Here is a 19,702-nt window from a genome sequence, read left to right as displayed (position 1 = left end):
ATGAGTGTACTATTTTCACCTTATCTCTAGACATGAGAGTAGCTCAGTCTTCCTGGACACTGAATTATGGCTTTATCCAAATGCCAATGGCCAACGAGCCACTAAAAACTGAACAGAGCCCAACAACAACAACTCATTATACAAGCTAATGATCAGCTGTGAGATAACCAATCTGTCAGTACCCGCCTGGTCCAGATTCAGATATGTGACGGAGACGCGGCAGTCACCTCATCCTCAGGGCTGGTCTACGTTTGAAACGCTACAGCTGCAGCGTGTCAGTATAGCCACTATCTATGCCAACAGGAGTTCTCCTCCCATCAGCCTAGGTAAATCCACCTCCATGAGAGTTGGTATCTCAGTCAACGGACTAACTCTTCCATTGACCTAGCACTGTCTACACCGGGTGTTAGGTCAGCTTAACGACATTGCTCAGGGGTGTGGATTTTTCACACCCCTGAGCATTGTAGCTGGGTTGACCTAACTTTTAAGGTGTTGGCCAGGCCTCAGTCATCATCCAGGGTGGGAGGAAGAGGGGAGGGGGGGAAAATAAAATCAATCACACTTTAGCAATTAACATTAACAAAACCTGGAGAGGATTACTGCATTCTCTTATGTGTTTACAGTTGGAGCACTTGTGTCTGGTTTTGGATATGCTGAAGGCTTTTTTTTTTTTTATTTAAAATTAAACTGCCAGAAACTTGTCAGTTGTAGAAAGACCAATCCCATTCACTGGTTTATAATGTTAGGCATCATGGCCCAGGGCGTCCAATGCTGTCCCTCACCACACCAAAAGGATATGTGCTTTAGGAAGTCAACCTACGCACTCACTCCCCAGGCAATGGCTACAGGGATTACCCAGTTCAATACAGGTCTTACTTCTAGGACGTTTATACAACATTTCTTCATGGTCAGACTTGTCTTCATGTAATCCCTTCCCCAAGTGAATAAGCTTCCTGTATGCTTGTCTTCACAACACACTATGCTCAATGCATTCTGTTACCATCAGTTTATATAGGATTTAGTCCTCAACACTGAAATGATTCAAGGGGAGAGATGGGTAGCTGCCTTATCAGGAAAGGTACCTTGAAACGTTGGCCGTTCACTAGGATCGTCTTGCCAGCACTTTTGCATCAGTTTGATTAAGTTATTACACGAGCGAGGTCTGGATTTGGATATGGCAGGTAGCTCTGGGCGGTGGCCTTTAACCACTTTTACCATAATATGCAAAATGTTGTTTTCCGCTGAAAAGTAAGGGCACACAAACAGGAGCAGCTTTAGCAAAACAAGGAGACTCTTTTCCTTAACGGTTACATGGAAGTTCAGCTGCTTCAGCTGGAACTTGGGTTCTCTGCCCTTTTTCCAGGGTTGGGACATATTTTTATTAGGGTATAAAAACAATGGCTTTCAATTTGAAACTTAATTGCTAGAGAATAAGTTGAAGCAGCCAACCTTATTTGCTTTCAGACCAACTGGGGATACTGATGTCCCTGAAGGACAGTGCTGTGTTTCTACCACCTATGTCAGGCCACTCTACAAAACCGCAGGTTGGAGCGAAATACTGGTCTGTGGTACAATATTTTGCACTTGCCTATTTGCAGTAATAAAAGAAGAAGGGACTTGTTCTCTTATTCGTGTGCCTCAGATTTTCATATAAGCTAATAGGCCCACACAGCAATCTCTACAGCAATTCAGGCTTCAGACATGCTGTTTCTATCAGTTGGTGAATCTACCACTGTCTCCATGCTAACGTGCATTATCATGGAGGTCAAGTGATGAAAGCTTGCACTTTTAGATCCAGTGATCCAAAGCGGAGTCCCTGCAGATGATCCAAACAGGGGTTTCATTCAACACAAGTATGCTCGGTCTAACCACTGTAACATATGCTGATCCCAGGAATAAAACCCAGGATTCCTGATACCCAATATTCCAGTTCTAGTAACTCTGAGGTTTTACTGTATGTTAAAGTTAAACAAATAGGGACAGAGAAGGGGGCAGGAACAAACAAGATCTTGTTCTCCAGAAAATGGACGGTAGGGTGGAGAGACTAACCTTCCCAAACAAGTTTGTTATAGATTTGAGAAGCTAACCAAAGGTTAAGATAGCATAGTTTGCATTTCAGTGCATTTATTATGGGGAGGTAATACTAAAATAAAATTAAATAAAAAAATAAATAATAAAAATTGATCTACATCAGAACAAACTCTTCCTCAGGGCCCTTTGGGTTTATAGTTAGTCAGTCTCTGAAGACAACATTTCTTGCCGGATGGATACATATGAATTAAAAAAAGGTATACATCTGATTTTTATTTAAATTAGATTTTCTTTTTTAAAATAAACCATTCTTAAAAGTAAAGCTAAATGTAACTAGTTATGTTAAAGCCAAAAATTATAATCTCTTAACACATTTAAATAAATAAATATGCTGAATTCATGAGCCTCTATCAGAAACTCTCAATTAAAGGCTGCTTTCCTACATAAAAAAAAAAAAAAGAGGGAAAAACAACTTTTGAGGTCAAGCTTTACAAATATGGTATAACAGGTCAACCTGTAAAACTTAGAAGACTTCTCATTTTTCAGGAGATTTAGGCGAGTAGGAATTTGTGCTCCAGTCACTTTCACTTAGGTACATGTGAAAATTTTCCCCAGGTCGATGTGAAATAGTCAGTTTAATTCATTGACTACAGTTAATCCCTATGTTTAATTAGTCAAATAGCTATAAATGTGAAATATGTTTTGATGAGAAGTTTATATATTCAACACATTTAAGGTTGCTTTAAATAAAAATAAACTGTATATGCTGGTGTGTGTGTGTAATTTCTGGTTACCATCCTAATGCAGTTTGACATAGTCATGAGAAAAAAAAAAAAAAAAACACCCTAGTCATTCACCATGTTCTAACATACATAACATTTAAAAAAGTATAAGAAGAATTGCAAAATATTCGGCAACATAATTGCTTACATGAATGTATATTCATATAGTGTACCCCCTTAGGGAGCACAGATGTACAAAAAAGAAATCTAGTGTAAAGGCTCTGTTTAGCTGTAAATCAACAACATGTTTTAATGGTTATATCAACCAACGAAAATGCATCTCTCTTTAGAAAGTAACTGAAGTACAAGTGGAAAAGTTTATTAAAATCTGTTTTGTTTTAAATCACCGATTTTAAAATCAGTCCACCCTGATTTCTTGACAATTGCCTTCTACAAACTACCCATAGCAAAGCCAAGGATCTGTTTAGAATACACTGGACCACATGCTCCTCTAGAACTGTATTCAAATTCCCACTGGGTCACAGATTGAGGGCAGCCTTACAGGTTATGCTTTCAGAATACAAAGGGGAAGTTGGACTACTATTTTTTTTTTTTTTTAAATATAACCATACTTGAAATGTGTGAGCTCAGAACCTTAGTTAGGGATCAGCACATTGATATGCTGCAGTAATTGAGGTTGGTCAGTCAAGACACCAGAAAATTTGGGATATGCACAGAGGGAGCAAAGAATCCTGATCCTATTATGTACATCCAAAATATGAAGCGCATGAACAAAGTAGCATTGGCTTACCTGCAAACGGCTTTTTCTGTGTGAGGACTCCCCAAATCACTATAGAAAAACTGTAAATAGATATTAGGTCTGTTAATCCTATGGAAGAAAAATTAGAAGTTCACCTCATAAAAATAGTTTATTTTCATTCGTGTCAATCCAGTGCTTTTGAGTCTTTGAGGCGTACCTCAACTAGTGTACAGATGACCCACATGTGCTTAGGTGTGTTTATAGGCTAGGCCAAGAACCATGCCCGAATGGCCGTTAAAATGAAATTATGGATCTTATGGAGAGGACTAACTAACAGTGTCCAGGCATTAATGAGTGACTAGAGAGAGTCAGAATCATGGTTACATTCACTACTAGTTTACACCAAGTCACCACATTGCTAAGTAAACTTAAAGATTTAAGTGAAGCCAGCCCACAGTTTGCCTTCCATTCGCTTAGCACATGCATTATTTGATTCGAAAAACAGAGTATTCAGTGTGCTAGGAGTGCGTTGGCAGCGAAGATGATTTCACCCCTTGTGTACTCTGTCCCCACCGAAGTCAGTGGTGAAACTCACTCACTTTAATAGGGTCAGAAATCAAAGGGTACACCTACACCGATAAGACACCCTGCCGCAATGAGTCTCCTACAGACTGGAGCTCAAGCCTCAGTGCTAAAAATAGCAGTGGGGACATTACTGCTCAAACTGGAGTTTGGGCTCTAAAACCCAGTGATGTGGGGAGAGGGAGTCTCAGAGCCAGAGCTCCAGCCCAATAGGTATGTCTACTGTATCATAAGGGCGAGTCTGTAGACCTGGACTGAGAGTCTCACTGTTGCAAGGGTTTTTTTTGTGTTGGTTTGTTGGGGGTTTTTTTTTGGGGGGGGGGGGAGGAGGGGAGAGAGAAGGAGATTGCACTTACACTCTTAGGGTACATCTATGCTGCATGTAGAAATGCATGCCAAACTAGTCACTACCAAATCAGCATAAGGTTTACATAGTTAATGAGCGTTCTAAATTAGTTTCCAGAATACTGAAGTCATAGGATCAACCCATCAGTTTATGACATAATTATAAACTTTAGGATAAATTTAGATTACGCGCGTGTGTGTGTGTGTGTGTGTGTGAGAGAGAGAGATACCACACTGTACAATTTAACAGTGCTTCACTTGAGAAAGGATTAAACACAAAATAAAATAAGACCAAAACAAGCAATTAATCACCAAGGCCTCAATCCTGCAAAGACTTCAGTGGGTCTACTCTTCCTCTTAAAGTGAAGCATATACATCTTTGCAGGATCAGGGCCTAATCTGGGATTATTTATTTTTTAAATTGTGCTTGGTCTGATATTTTAGAGACAGACTTCCAGAACTTGAGAGAAACTAGGCTCATTTTTACAATTACAATGTTGTATCTTTTAACCAAGGGTTTTTGATAGCTCTACTGATACCTACTGAGAAGTATGCACTGACCTGTACACATCATGCTTAGTGTCAAAGTATCGGTTCTTCTCTCTTATACGTTCTGGAGGCAGATATGCAATAGTACCACACAGACCATCTATGCTGAGATCATGGGAATGTGAAAGTCCATTGCACTTTGCTAATCCAAAATCAGAAATCTGCAAGAGTAGGAAAGAGGGGAAAAAAATACCCATAAAAACAATTACACTTCAGATGATTTCACCTACAAACTTTTCTTTAATGTAGTTATATCCCTACATTACAGCGAATTGTCATGTGGAAATATCAAGCTAATAAATTCTGAAAATACTAAGATACGGTAGGCTTGCTTTTTTATTGGCTTAACAAGAAATAACTGAAAAAAGTTTCTGTGAAGAAGATATTAGCAGCCCATAAACTAAAATGAGACACTTCTTTTTCCAGTTAGCCCATTACAAACATTTGCGCTTCTATTACCTCAGTAGGGCTACTTCACATGATTCAGACTGAAAGTTTGGCTAATGTAGTCCACAAATTAATACAACTATCACTTTTTCCCTTCCAAGCAACATCAAGCTAGAAAGAGTTCTGATCATGTACGTTTCAGAGAAACTCTGTAGCTTGCTCAAAGCCCAGAAGAATTACCATTAGAGAATGGTTATCAAATTCATCTATGTTGCAGTGATTATGTCTATGTAGACTAACAAGTGACATGTGCAGAGGAAGACCCAATGTAAAAAAGCAGTAGGGATTTTTCTGGCAAGCAGCACATAGCAAGTTGGAGTGAAGCAATGAAGCCAGCTGAAGAGAAAAGAACAAGTGACAGCAAGTTCTTTTCGAAAGGAAACACCTCCGATTTAATCTGAAGGATCAAACAAATATGCATTAATTTGTCCTCCAAGGTACATCACAGTCATAAATCAAAAACACAGCTAGATAAAGAATTCTCTCTTGTTGTACTACTTGATATTTTCCCAGCTATTTTAGGGACGATTCTAGAATAATAGGTGAGAATTTCAAAAGAGATTAAGTGATTTATGAGCACAAGTCCCATTGATTTTCAATGAAAAACGTGCTCCTAAGTAACTTTTATGCTTTGGGGAAAAAAATAAAATCTCACCCATTGTATACAACAGGGTTCAAATGTCCCCTTGTGCGTATCAAGGGACAGATCTTCTATTAACTCATTCATGTAACATCTTTTTGCTCTTTACAGCATCTCCCTTGAGAAAATTCTATACATTTATCACCTATTGATTTGAGGCAATGTTAAAAATTATTAAAATAAGAAGTTTGTGGGAGATTCTGACTTATACTTTGGGGATTCGTTCCCCCACCCCTACACATTATAACCAGTTTTATGGTGTTAGAACTCAGACTCCAGTCTCAAAGAACATTTGATCTCCCTGTTAATTTTCAACAAATTTCGAAACATTCCCTTACTATCAGGGTTAAGAAAAACTCCCCTCTGGGAGCAAGGAATCAGACAGACATTCTTACTGCAGAATTGTCTGGAAGGGTAATTTCTAATATTCATAATGGTGTAATAATAGACAAGTATAACCCTAATGCACTTAGAGATCCAATACAACAGTGGAATCAAGCTCGGTACCTAGAAAGATGCAGAACAGGAAGAATAGGGAAGAGATACCCAGACAGGCGAATGCTCAAAATCGTGTTGCATTTCAGAGGAGCTGAGAACATGCAGCTCCTATTAACTGCAACAGGAGTTCTGGGTGCTCAGTGCTTCTGAAAAATACAGCCCTCAAATGTCTGTTTAATCAGTGAACTGACTATGCAAGTCTAAACAGATCCAACTTGGAAGAGTCCTGGTACCTGTATGATATGACTAACACAGTGCAAGGTAGTGGATTGTGCACTTCCCACGAGATTTACAGGGCATGTGAGTGTTTGCTCATATTGGAAGTAATGTACCATCCTAATATAAACAATGTAGGCTTTAGTGGTGTTCTGTTGAAGTGTAATATAAAACAGCACATATGTAAAAGTTTCCAAGTTCAGAACAGCTCCTCGCTCACCTTTTCTTTATAGATCCAAAGCAGTGATTCCCAAAACTACAATATAGATTAAAGGTCTTAGAACTAACAACGGTAACATTGGAACTGTACAGTGCATCTCTGTAGGTCTGTTGGGTTTTTGTTTTGTAAACACACTAGTCTGAATGTACAAAAGGGTCAAATATATATAGATAAAAGGAAAATCCAAACAGCAAAAATTTCTACCCTGAATGTGCCAACATACTGCAAAGGGCACTGAAAATTAAAGTACTGTACCTGAGGGCTGCAACACCTAAGTCAAACAGGCATTTTCTGGAGGGAGCTTTTGTGGGATTAAATTAGGTCCTTTGAAGTAAGTTTTCAACAGTGTGTGTGGTATTTAGTCACACAGCTCTTATTAACATCAGTAAGAAGCATACCACAGGTGGAAAATGTAACCATTTAATGTAGGTTTTCCCCTTTAATTAGCTTGTTAGAGTTGTCCCCCAAACACACCTATTAAGTTATGCAAAATGGCACAATGTTAAATGTAGTGATTCAGAGTTTGGCATGTGTGTGTTCTTGGAATGGATATCTTTTCTAACTAGTATACACACCACTACCAGCATCTGGAAACTCCCAAAAGGCGTTTGTGGGTGACATCATTGTTAGAGGAAACCTTAACCTTATTCCTTAGAATAGTAATTTACGTTCATCTGCAGCCTTTCATTTCAATGTGATTCATGAGCTTACATAATAAAAGCACAGTTAAAAATTGCTGCCACTTCTGGGGTGGAGGACAGCGTTCTACACAGCATGGGTATGGCGGTAAGGAGAGATTGAGAAACATTTTCCTGCTCCCACGGGATCTTTCACATCCAGAGCCTTTATAGGGCCTCTCCCTTCGAATGTCATACGGACAATGAGGAGGAAAGAGTAGCGAAAGTATTTACACGTGTTTCCGCACATCTCAGAATAGCATTTGGTACTGAACTTGAGGACATCAAATCATGTCTCCCGCACAGGTTTCAGTTTGTTCATGGAGCTTTGATGCAGCATTTTTAGCTTGTTCAGCTCACACACACTTCTATTCTGATCATCAGTAGAATGTGCTCAGAATAACTTTCAGAATCCTGGTCTGGCCAAACATGGATTTCAAAAAGCTACTTTTAATGGCCACTCTGGAGAAACTGATTCTCAAAGAGACATAGTACATTGGCATACCAGCTATTACTCATTATATTTGCAGATTATCCATAATGCCCTCTGAGCTGTCAGCTCTTTCATAACAGTACTGGGGGGTCTGAATTCTGGGAATTAAACAGTGAGATTAAATTGTGCTTTTGCACACAATTTTCTGTATGTTATACAAGCCAGAACCGTGGAAGGCACTTGGTGCTTTTAGCCTTTAATCTCATGTGTGTTATTTTTCTGTGAATAAAACCAAAAGCATTTAGTCATCACCTGGGGTTCATTGCATCACACTCAGTGACAGAGTTCATAAACAGGTTAGGTAATATAAAACAAGATTAATTATCATCTCTGTTGGTGTGCCTGATGTTTATTTCATTCTCAGATACAAGAACACTCCTGGAGAGCTACGGAGATGCTATGTTTTTCTTTGACGACTTTTCGAAACAGACGGGTGTTTAAGCTTGCACTGAATGGGTGCAGCGATCTGCGTGTTTTAGCTTCAAAAAATTGAACTTTAGTTCTTAACATTTCACATATGATGGAGTCAAAGCAAATTGCTACATTAACTAATGCAATCTATCCATACAGCTTGCATTTAACTTCTAGTTTTGTCTCCATTTCCCTGAATTGTCCCCAATTTATTTAAAGCCTTTGTTAACAGAAATATTTCTTAATTGGGATTCTTTTTAAATTAGTCAGATTCATAGAGTTTCTGGTAGGGCATCCTTTAAACAATACCCTGAAATGTTAAAATAAATTTTTATATTATATTCTCAAAGGGTTTTTCTGTTCCTCTGAATATTAACAACAATCTTTTCAGCAAAGGAGAAGCCGACAAAAGGAAAACACTGAAACTATACAGAAAGTAAACTGCAGAACAGGAAAAGCTAGTCTAACTTTTCAGTTCTAGTAATTTTGGACATTACTTGTTACTACAGTAGGTACATAGGACCTTGCCAGACAGAAATACATCTTTCAACTTGACTGTGCCCCTTTAAAGTTCCCATTCACTTCTTTAATAAAACAGAATTAGCCAGTGATAAGTGGTAGATGCAATAACATTTGGTACGTTTCACAAAAGTCTCACTCTTAACGTTTGTTTAGCTAGGAACACTAATGATACAAAGGAAATCATTAAATCTTGATTTAAGAAGGGCCCTGGGCTCCAGCTGTGGTAGCAGCCCTTTAAATCACCCCTGAGCTACCAGCTGCAGAGGGGCTCGGGGGTTATTTAAAGGGCCCAGGGCTCCAGCTGCCGCTACCACAGCAGAGCCCCGAGCCCTTTAAATCACTGAGGAGCCCTGGGGGCTTCCAGCTGCCACCGCTACCCCAGGGCTCTGGCAGAGTCCCAGGCCCTTTAAAGCTCTGCTGTGGTAGCGGCTGCCAGAGCCCTGAGCCCTTTAAGTCCCCGCCTGAGCCCTGCTGCCCGAGCCCTGGGGTAGCGGCCGCCGGGCTCCATCGGGGATTTAAAGGGCCCTGGGGCTCCAGCCGCCGCTACCGCCCTGGCCCTTTAAATCCCCGCCGGAGCCCTGCTGCTGCTACCCTAGGGCTTTAAATTGCCGTCTGGGAAAGCCAGTCCCAGTATGGCGCACCGGCTCTTACCAGTACGGCGTACCGGGGTGTACCAGCTTACTTTCACCTCTGATGAAGAGGCATCAGATCAAGGAATTAATACTCTAATGGCTCTTTATGGCAGCATCTGAGATACTGCATTTGTTCCTGGGCACCCAATTACTAGACAGATATTGACAAATCACAGGGAATGCAGAGAAGAGAGTTATTTCAAGCCATCCAAATCATAATATTATCAAGAAAGATTGCCAGAGCCAATTATGTCTCGCTTGGCTAAGTGAGAAGTGGAGACAAAGAGTCTATAGTCTATATTTGAAGGGGGCAAACACTAAGCAGGGAGAGGAATTATTTAGGTTGGTACAAGTGGGAACAATAAGGAGTAATGGGTCAGAATTAAGAAAGTGAAAATACAGGCTGAATATCAGGAAAAGATTCCGGATAGTGACGCTTATTAATATGTGGAATCATCTTCCCAATGGAAGTATTGGAAAGACCCATTGCTTGGAACTGAACGAGACACTAGAAAAAGTAGTGTAGGAAAACAGTCCTGCATGAGCAGAGAACTGGACTAGATGATCTACTGGGTCTTTTCCATCTTTAACTTCTAGAATACTTGTACACCAGCTGCATGAACTTAAAAAAAAAAAAAAAAAAAAAAAAAGCTTAGCAAAGCCTTACCGTAAATATATCATTTACAGATGACAAGACATCACCTTGAACTCTTTGAAATAGATTTTTTCTATTCATTTGTTTCCGGCTGTGGTTTACACCACCCTGCTAATTATTCCTCAATAATAAAATTAAACAAAAATACTGTGCAACACCCCAGAGACAACTTTATGGTACAAGGGCATCCACTTGATGACTAATGCAATAGGGCTGCACAGAAACTAATATCATCCCCACATGGAATTTTTAAAATAAATATTGTGCTTGTAAAAAGAGATGGGTGCGGTTTTTATTTTAAAAAGTGGAAAGACATACAGGAATATTTCCTGTTTACTGCATTTGGGAGCTGGTTTGTTGGTTTCCTGGCTTAAGGACACACACTTTGTAAAGAACCTTTTCCCCTAGAACATGAATCCACTCTTCTTTTGCAGCCTGCAACTGCTGGTTCCTAAAATGAGTGAACAATCACCTGCTAATTATGCTGCCATTTAAAAGGAAAAGTACCTGAATCACAGGCTCTATTAGCCTGTCAGGAAGAAAAATGCATATTAAGTCAGGCTGCAAGGTGTGTGGCTATGTCTACACCTAAAATGCTAAATGTAGCTGAGACTGGACAGCTTCCTCCCACAGAACACTGATGAGGTCCAGCACCTCGCCACTGCTCCATATTGGGGATCGCCTGGCGCGTGGAGGCATGGTCACCTGGAAAGATTCGCTGAGAGCACTCCATGCCCGGCTGAGCAAACAGGAAGGGGATTTTCAAAAGGGCCGGTCTGACGGTTCATCACCTGAGGACAGGGCAGTAGAGTTCAAAGTGATGACCAGAGTGGCTAGAACAGGCATTGTGGGACACTTCTGGAGGCGGATCAGAGCACATTAATAGACCAGGGCGTCCACAATGGCTCCGTGGTGCTCCAGCCAGGGCACAGCAAGCCTTATGCCTCTTGTCGAGGTGGATTACCAGGACCACTCCAGCTGCGGAGTCCGGGCGCTCTACGTGCCTTGCCAGTGTGGACGCATTGTGAGTTAAAGCACCCGGGGCTGCTTTAATGCACTCTAACTCGCAAGTGAAGCCAAGCCTTAAGTGTGGATGCTCACTACAGTGAAGGGAAGGGTTTTTCCTTTGCTGTAGTTAATCCACCTCCCTGAGACGCAGTAGCTAGGTCAACAGAAGACTTCTGTCTATGCAGTGGGGAGGCTGGCATGGCATAGCTACATTGCTCTGGAGTGTAAGTTTTCAGTGTAGACCAGCCCTGAGATTCACCCTACACAAAAAGGAGCTTTGAGGCCACATTTTCTTGAGTGCAGAAACCCAACTTACATACTCATGAATTAAAGGCATCTTCAGTCTCTCCAGTTTGTCTGTAGGTATGCATGTACCACACTGGCATTTGCATGTGCCTGAAGAGTATGGCTTTAACCTTGCATGTCTGCTTGCTCAGGGTGGAATCCAACTCCCACCGAAACCAGTGGGAGCCAGATTTGGCTCTCAGGTTGCTAAACTGTACTGCATCCTCCGAGCATAGCATGTTACAGACATCAGCACCATCCTCATTTGTTGGTGCTTTTAGCACTTTACACATTGCCCCCTTCCCATTCTATCATCATCCAAATATATGCCAACTAGTACCCGCTTACTATGCAGCTTTTAGTAATCCTAAAAGAAAAATGCAAAAAAAAAACAACTTTCAGACTGATTACAGATGAGCCAAGAATTTGGGATTCAATAAACATAGGCAATGGAGGACTTTATACTTAACCTCCAAGCATTTAATACATATGCAGAGCATGCTTTGAACAGCCATGTATATAGTCCTTTATGATACTGTCCAAGAACCATTAAGCCACTATATTGTGATCTATTTCTTGGGAAGGGACCACCCAAGAAGTAGGCCACCAGAAGGCTTAGCCACCAGTGAGATGGCCTCAGACTTGAAGCAAGGTCTAAACTTGTGTGTCATGGTGCTTTGCAGGCAAGAGGCTACTAGTGTAGTCTCCGTTTATATGGGCAAAATTCACTTTCATCAGCATAGCTTATTCCACCACACTGGAGCTAGGCGATCTTTACTGGCCAGAGCACAGTTTGTGGATATCACTGCATCTACGCTAGGGGCTTTTGCTGGCACAGTTGTGCTGGTCAGGATTCACATCTCTTCACACCCCGACCAATGTAGCTGTGCTGCCAGAAGTCTGTAGGGTAGACACGGCCTGACTTACCTAAAAAACATGTTTACTATAGCTCTGAACCTCCACCCCACCAGTAAGGAGATTTGTGGTTTTGTTTTGTTTTTTAAAATTGGATAGTTGTTAAATGTTGCTAACAAACAAAATCAAAGCCTGACTTTTGTAAGTCTGCCAAATGATTTTCAGAGGAGAAGTACAATCACAACCACCACTGAAGTTATTGGGAGTGGATAGTGTTCCATACCTAGAACGTGTACAGAGCTGGCCCACCGCACCACTCATATTTGCAGCATATACACAAAGATCTGCTTGGGTCAGGAACAGTAAGGCACGGTGCATGAGGGTGTCTTTTAAATGACTTTCTACTAAAATTATTGATTTACCATTTAAGAGTTGGGTTCATTCTAGGGTAAAGAACTCAAAAAGGAGCTGACAGACTAGAACAAGCTGTTTATCCATTTGGGGGGCAGGTCACCACTTTGATACACGTGATCACCAAACATCAGCCAACAAGGGGCTAAATCCTGCACCCTTGAAGATAAAAGTTTTGCCACCAACTTCAGCAGGGGCAGGATCAGGCCCAAACCTAGAAAACAAGCACCGAGCTCAAATTCCAGACACAAGGAAAGCCCACATTTTTAACAGAGTGAATGACAGGACTAGAAAAATCCACCTCAAATGGTCACGACCTGGCTGATGAGTGGGAAATTAAGCGAAAGAAGAATTTCTTAACACTAAGCCCATGAAAATCTCTGAGTGAATGTTATGATGGGTGTGGCTGGCTAGGGGAGGTCCACTTTTGCTCAGAGTTGATACTGTGAAACCAGTCGGGGGAGGGCGGGGGGAACATACATAACACCTCCAGGAATTCAGTCATTCCTGCGGATTCCAGCTTGAAGCCTGCTAATACTGACTGGACTCGGGCATGCCTGCAGAGGCCCCAGATGGAATAGGGTTGCTAAGTGGGTGCTGTGGAAGATCTTGGAACAGACACAAATGGCTTAGAAGTTATCCCTCCAAGGGCCACATCTCTTTTCCCCTCCCTGTTTACTGCCTTATCCCCCATCACAAGGGCGAGCTATTTGATAGAGGCCTAGAAGCCAGAGTTTTCTGCTAAACTTTGACCCTGCTATTTTTTTTTTTTACAACTAATCTAGCCCTAGATCTACTACTTGTCTCTTCTTCAGAGGGAGACCTTATAGCCTGTACCAAGGCAGTTGTGCAACACTTCAGAATCGGGTGGGGGAAAGAGAGGATTACTAACTAAACCCAAAAAGCAGGTTTCACATGGTACAAATCAGGCTTACAAGTATTTATTTTGAACCCTCTGGGCACAGTTTTGCTCTCACATACCTGTACAACTCCCTTTGAAATCAGCAAAAGTCATGCAAAGATACCGTCGGACAGAAGTGAGACCTAAAAGCACACTCAAATAGGAGTACACCCCAGGCATTACCTTCACATGATAATGAGCATCCAGCAGGATGTTGGCAGGCTTGAGGTCCAGGTGGAGTAGTGGCGGGGACATGCAGTGCAGGAAGTTCATACCCACAGCTGTCTCATGGATAATTCGGAAGCGTAGCTCCCACGGCAGCGGTTCTGAGGCCAGGAGCTTTTCCAGTGATCCCGTCTCCATGTATTCCATGACCAAGCCAACAGGTTCTTTACAGATGCCATACACAGGAAGAATGTAACGAAACTTTGCCATTTCCATCTTCTTGGCTTCTTCCAATAGCTCCATACGCTCCCTAGATGAAATGGAACATACCATACAGGGTTCAATAGTCATTCACAAAACAAACACATACACACGCATTAGCTCACAGGACTGAATAATGCATTTAATAATCCTTACTTGGTTGAGCCTCAGATGATGTCCAGTATCCACAATTAGTGTTAAATCCATTCATCCACTGATTACATGCACAGCACTCGCTTTTGAACAGAGCACATTTAATGCTTAGATATACCATAATCTTAAACTCCCTTGGCTATTAAAATCATTAGCCTTTTGTGAATTATAAGACAAGCTCATTTCTAATTGTGATAGGACAGTATTGCTCAGATTGCCTTGCTACACAAAAGTAACCAAAGTTATATTAGGTCTGGGGACAAAAGCCTTAGAGAGGGGAGTTTTTCCAATTAGATGAACACAGTACCATGAAAGTCCCCTTTCCAACATGGGCCAAGTCCAGTTTGTTACTACAGTCTTCCAGCTCTAGCTAGCACTGAAAATGTTGACCTTCATTTTAAGTTAGCAGGCCCAGTTGGGTAAGTATCTAATGTATCCGGACTTGTCACTACACTGTGCAACACAAGAATTATTTACAAACCATGTGCGGTCTGACCCCATGAGTTGCTCCTTTTAAAGTCAATGGGAGTTGAGGCCATTCACTACCTCCCAGAACAAGATCCCACACTGCAAGCAATAAGGCAGAAGACTTAGTGCTGATTTCACAATCTAGTCATTGGTATTTGTTTACCTGAAGTTAAGACCAAATCTGACAATACAAGGGACCCTGTTCTAAGTTTATATAAAGGAGAGAGAACTAGAAAGAGAGAGGGTCACCTGTTAGGGAGGAATACGACCAAAAATTAACAATAGGACAACATACTGTGCAACTTTGGCTCACGGGTAACAATAAAACCAGGTTGCTTCTGTTCTCCAAGCAACAAAAAGAGGTATAGAAGTCATGTATCATCAGAAGCTCTTGTTCCATGCAAGCCCTTGCAAGACACACGAGCTATCCAAGTTGGGAGGACCTTAGCTGCACTAGGGAGTGAAAGTTTGAGTTCAGTAATTTCTAAAATGAAACATCTTATGTTCTTAAAACCTTTGTGAAGCATTTTGGAAGATGGGCTATAAAATCAATTATGCAAGAATAGATAAAACTTCTGCATTTTGGTTCTTCAGCATGGTGGATTTGAAGCACTAGTTTCCCCTTAAAATGCAATGAAAATCTGGACTTAAAAGTTGTTTGAAAACACATACAACTTTTCACTAAAAATGCTGAAAATGTTAAAATGCAGAAAACTCCTACCACCTCTACTAAGGCTGTGTCTATACTGCCACTTTCAGCGCTAAAAGTTTAGTCGTTCGGGGGGGGAGGGGGGGGACCAAAAAACAGAAAACCCTGAGCAACAAAAGTTTTTGCACTGGAAAGCACCAGCATAGACAGCGCTTTATTGCTGGAAGCTGCACTCGTTCTCCCCTAGCGATGAAGTGTGACTACACTGCCCATGTCACAGCACGGCAGCGCTGTAACATGGGCAGTGTAGACATACTGTAATACTTGTGTGGTTCGTCACTTCAGTCAATTAGAACCAGCAGTTCTGATAAATGCCCAGGGCCAGATCTCAAGCTGGTGGAAGTCATTAAAGCTCTGTTGACTTCAATTGAACAATATCAATTTATATGATCCGATGATTTGGTCCTAAGTGTGTTGCACACCTTATGAAGCTATTATATAGAACCTGGCTTTTTAATCACACGTGATTCACCTACTACTCAGAAAAGTTAAGTGCTGATAGAGCTTATAAAGAAAATTACTTAAAGAAACTTTGCTACTACTTATGCTATGATCTGAAGTGCAAGGAATGGAAAGATCCATGGAATTCCACAGCAAATGCCAAAGTTGCTAATGCAACCTTGTAAAATTTGAAAAGGAGGTACTGAGTAGAGCAAGATCTAGCCCACTACTCTTCTGTGCTAGAGGAATTTAAATTCCTACTCTAGAAGAGGATCATTATTCTGCTAGAGAAAGGACAGTTATGCTATGAAACCAGTTTAACAAAATCAAGATGATATGCCGAACACTTAACAGTGCTCCAAGTATTTACCGACTGATTTTAGGAATCAACTTTGTAACAAAAATAAATAAATGTAAAAAAGTTAGAGTTTTACACTGTCCAGCATATCACAGCATAAGGCTGTGCTGAACAAAGCATTCAGCTAAGTGAGCCATGTGACTCTCTTCCCCACCATTCTCAGTGCAGATCGGGGCTCCAGATCAGAGATTTGAAATTCAAATTACACTGCTCACAGAACGGGCGACCCAAGCAGTGGCAGATTTAGAGTTAGTGGGGCCCTGCGCGCAGTTTTATTTTTGCTGCCCCCCCCCCAACCCAGCCAAGAAAAAGAACATTCTCTCTTATCTCCCCCCGTTTTTCCATTCTTTTTTCTTCATCCTCCTCCTACATTGTAAGTAATAGGAAGTAAATGAAAATAAAGTGAGGTACCTTGATTGGGGCAGGGGTTTGGGGTGCAGGATGGAGGCTCTGGGAGGAAGTTTGGGTGCAGGCCAACAGGAGCTGCGGAGTCAGCGCTCGGGATGGGAGCAATGTGCAGAGACCCCCCCCCCAGGGGCCGCAGGGACATGCCGGCTGCTTATGGGAGCGGCGTGGCAGAGTGAGGGAGACAGCATGGGCAGGGAGCCACCTTAGCCCTGCTGCTGCCACATCTCTGCATGCTGCCTAGGACAGGAGCAGTGCACGGAGCTGCCTCCCCCCCGGCCAGGGTTGCACAGAGATGTGCCAGCAACCAACCACTTCCAGGAGCAGCGTGGAACCACTGGCCATGGCATGCAGGTAGCCTGCCTGCGCCTGGCCGTGCCACTGGCAGGGACTCAGGGGCAGGTTGTCAGATGAGATTTGTCCTGCATTTTGGTGACACGCACACCCCCCACCCCCATTTGTTTCATGGTAAATCCACCTCTGGACCCAAGCAAGATAAACATTCGCTACAAAATTAAATATCAACAATGCTTCTTATTAAGAGATTTCAGGTGCTGGCCATCAACCTAAGCCTTGAGGCTTTAGCTCTTTTCAATTGAAGATCTTAACATTTTATCTTGAACTATTTCTCCACACTCTGGGGCAGGAAAAAATTCCATTGGGTCATTCATGGGAAATATAAGTGAATCAACATCAGTCATTAAAATTAAAAATGCAACTGGTAACTAAAAATCCTGTCTAGCAGACATAACAATCTGGTGTGGTACTGTTGAGTGATGAGTGACTTGCAGTTAGCAGGAAGAAGACACTAACCTAACAGCCAAGTTTTTAGAATTGGAATACTATGTGAATTTTTGAGGAGGAGGAGAAGAAAATAAGTGGTTTTTTTTTGGAGAGGAAGGAAGGAAAAGCTGGAGTATGGGGAAGGAACCTCTCCTCTATTATCCATGTTGGCTCTTGTTGCTGCCTTCAGCAATTTTCCTTTGAAATAATTGCCTTTGTAGACAAGCACGGAGGCTGCTCTTTGGCATGCTGGAAGGGAGCTCCCATGAACAGAACAACCAACTCCTTGCCCTCAAGCCACATACATAGCCAGCATAATTCATCAGGCTTGAGCTAGCTTTGGAGTCTAAGAGGTGTAAAATTTGTCTGAACACTCCATGGTGGAGTTAGCAAGAATCACCCAGCAACCACTTAACCATGTAAATGGAGCCACATTCACAAATATGGGGTTTCTTGGTTATGAAGGGGTCTGAAGTTACAGCAAGAGCAAAGATTCTGCCTTCCACCACCTCCCCTACGTGAGAGTAACCTCCCTGTATAGTTAGTGCTCAAAGAGTTTTTAGAAAGTGACCAGTGGATTTGAGTGCCCACCTTGAGAAGCCCTAAAGGATTTTCAGAGGGCAGGTGCTCAGCACTTTCTGAAAGTAAAGTGCCTAAAAGGGGGTCTCAGTGTACCCAAAATCATTAGTCAGTTTGAAAATCTTAGACAGTGTTTATCGTTAGCCCATTGATCCAAACAAGTTCTTTTCAATAACAGCAGTCAAGGTGAGAGATCTGTAACTGGCCCTTCTTTCTGATAGTGCAAAATTTGCCGGGCATTCAGAATACAATCCTCAATGATTTTAAAGTGCTTATCACCTGGATATGTAGGTGCTAATGCTACCACACAGAACACTGTATATATAAAAAAAAAATTAAATCCAATTAAAGAGATCAAGAGTTTAATACATGCTTTTAGTTATTCAGCTAGACATTCAGTACAAGTTGCTGGTGCTGGGGAACACCACCACTTTTAAATGCACCTACATAAAGAAACGGAATGTTCTTTCTAATTGATGTTATTTAATCAAAGGGCACAAAACTATTCCCAATTTATTATTACCCCATCAGCTTCAATATCCTACATTACAACCCAAGAGATCAATTATCCTCCTACTACAGTGATCTTCTCTACTCGGTGTTGCTTTGTCTCCCCACGTGCTGGTCACTAGTGGAGAAGAAATGACTAAGAAATGAGCTTCCATCTATGATTATCTCACATAATTCCAATTAATATATATTTTATAGTACTGCTCAAATTTTTTTTTTTTAATTCAGCATTCTGTAACTAGGACTACCCCAGCAGAATGCACTGTATCAGAAGAATATACTAGCAGATGGGCTAGCTTCAAGCAATATGTATAGTTATCTAATCAGCTGAAGGGCTACTCTAACAACTTGGACCTTCGGCATACCTAAAAGGGTTGTTTCTGATTTGCCTAAAGGTCTTTTTCAAGATATCAATCTGACGTCACTTCATTCTTTGAATTTTATTTTTTTGCAACCCACTCCAAAAGGAATGAGGCTGTGTCAAATGCCTCCTCTATCACAATAGAGACCCTCCCTCAAAACACACAAGAGACAGAACCAGATGTTAACTGACATATGCGCACAAGGGCTGATCAAAAACAGAAGTGAGCTTCAGTGATTTGAAGAAACTTGATAACGCATTGTTCAGTTTTGTAAGTCCCCCTCCCAGTCTTCTTATAAAGACAACCTTGATTATTTCCCTTGTATTACAGTCAGAATGAAAGCCATTTGAGAACCTCTATATTGGCATTTATCTCCTTTTGTTATGCCCTAAGGATTGCACTCTGTGATGAGGAATACAATTTTAACATTGACCAAGTAATCCTAGCAGTTATGCATTTTCTGAGAAGAATCTAAACAAAGTTAACTATTACTCCAGACACAGATAGTGACCCAGAGGGAAGTCAGAAAGAATCAGGAGTATTAATCTCCAGACAACCTACATGAGCAAAACAGCTGGAATGCTCCCAGGCAAGGAGAGACCCATCCCATTTACAAAGAATTACACCACACAACTCTCTAGCAAGGAA

General features: G+C 41.4%; 1 protein-coding gene across 1 annotated transcript in view; it reads right to left on the bottom strand.

Annotated features, from left to right (window-relative positions):
- RIPK4 (receptor interacting serine/threonine kinase 4) overlaps positions 1-19,702 on the bottom strand; it is a 36,082-nt gene that overhangs the window by 4,649 nt on the left and 11,731 nt on the right. The window contains exons 2-5 of the mRNA XM_073360057.2: positions 14,044-14,335; positions 5,002-5,150; positions 3,565-3,614; positions 1,083-1,241 (exon numbers count right to left, since the gene is read on the bottom strand). Coding sequence (XP_073216158.1) covers positions 1,083-1,241; positions 3,565-3,614; positions 5,002-5,150; positions 14,044-14,335 — 650 coding nt within the window. The remainder of the gene's footprint in view (positions 1-1,082; positions 1,242-3,564; positions 3,615-5,001; positions 5,151-14,043; positions 14,336-19,702) is intronic.

This window comes from Lepidochelys kempii, chromosome 1 (assembly GCF_965140285.1).
Source record: "Lepidochelys kempii isolate rLepKem1 chromosome 1, rLepKem1.hap1, whole genome shotgun sequence".
In the NCBI taxonomy this organism is placed as follows: domain Eukaryota; kingdom Metazoa; phylum Chordata; order Testudines; family Cheloniidae; genus Lepidochelys; species Lepidochelys kempii.
Note: the sequence above shows the minus strand (reverse complement) of the source record. Positions and strands in the feature narration are given on the sequence as shown.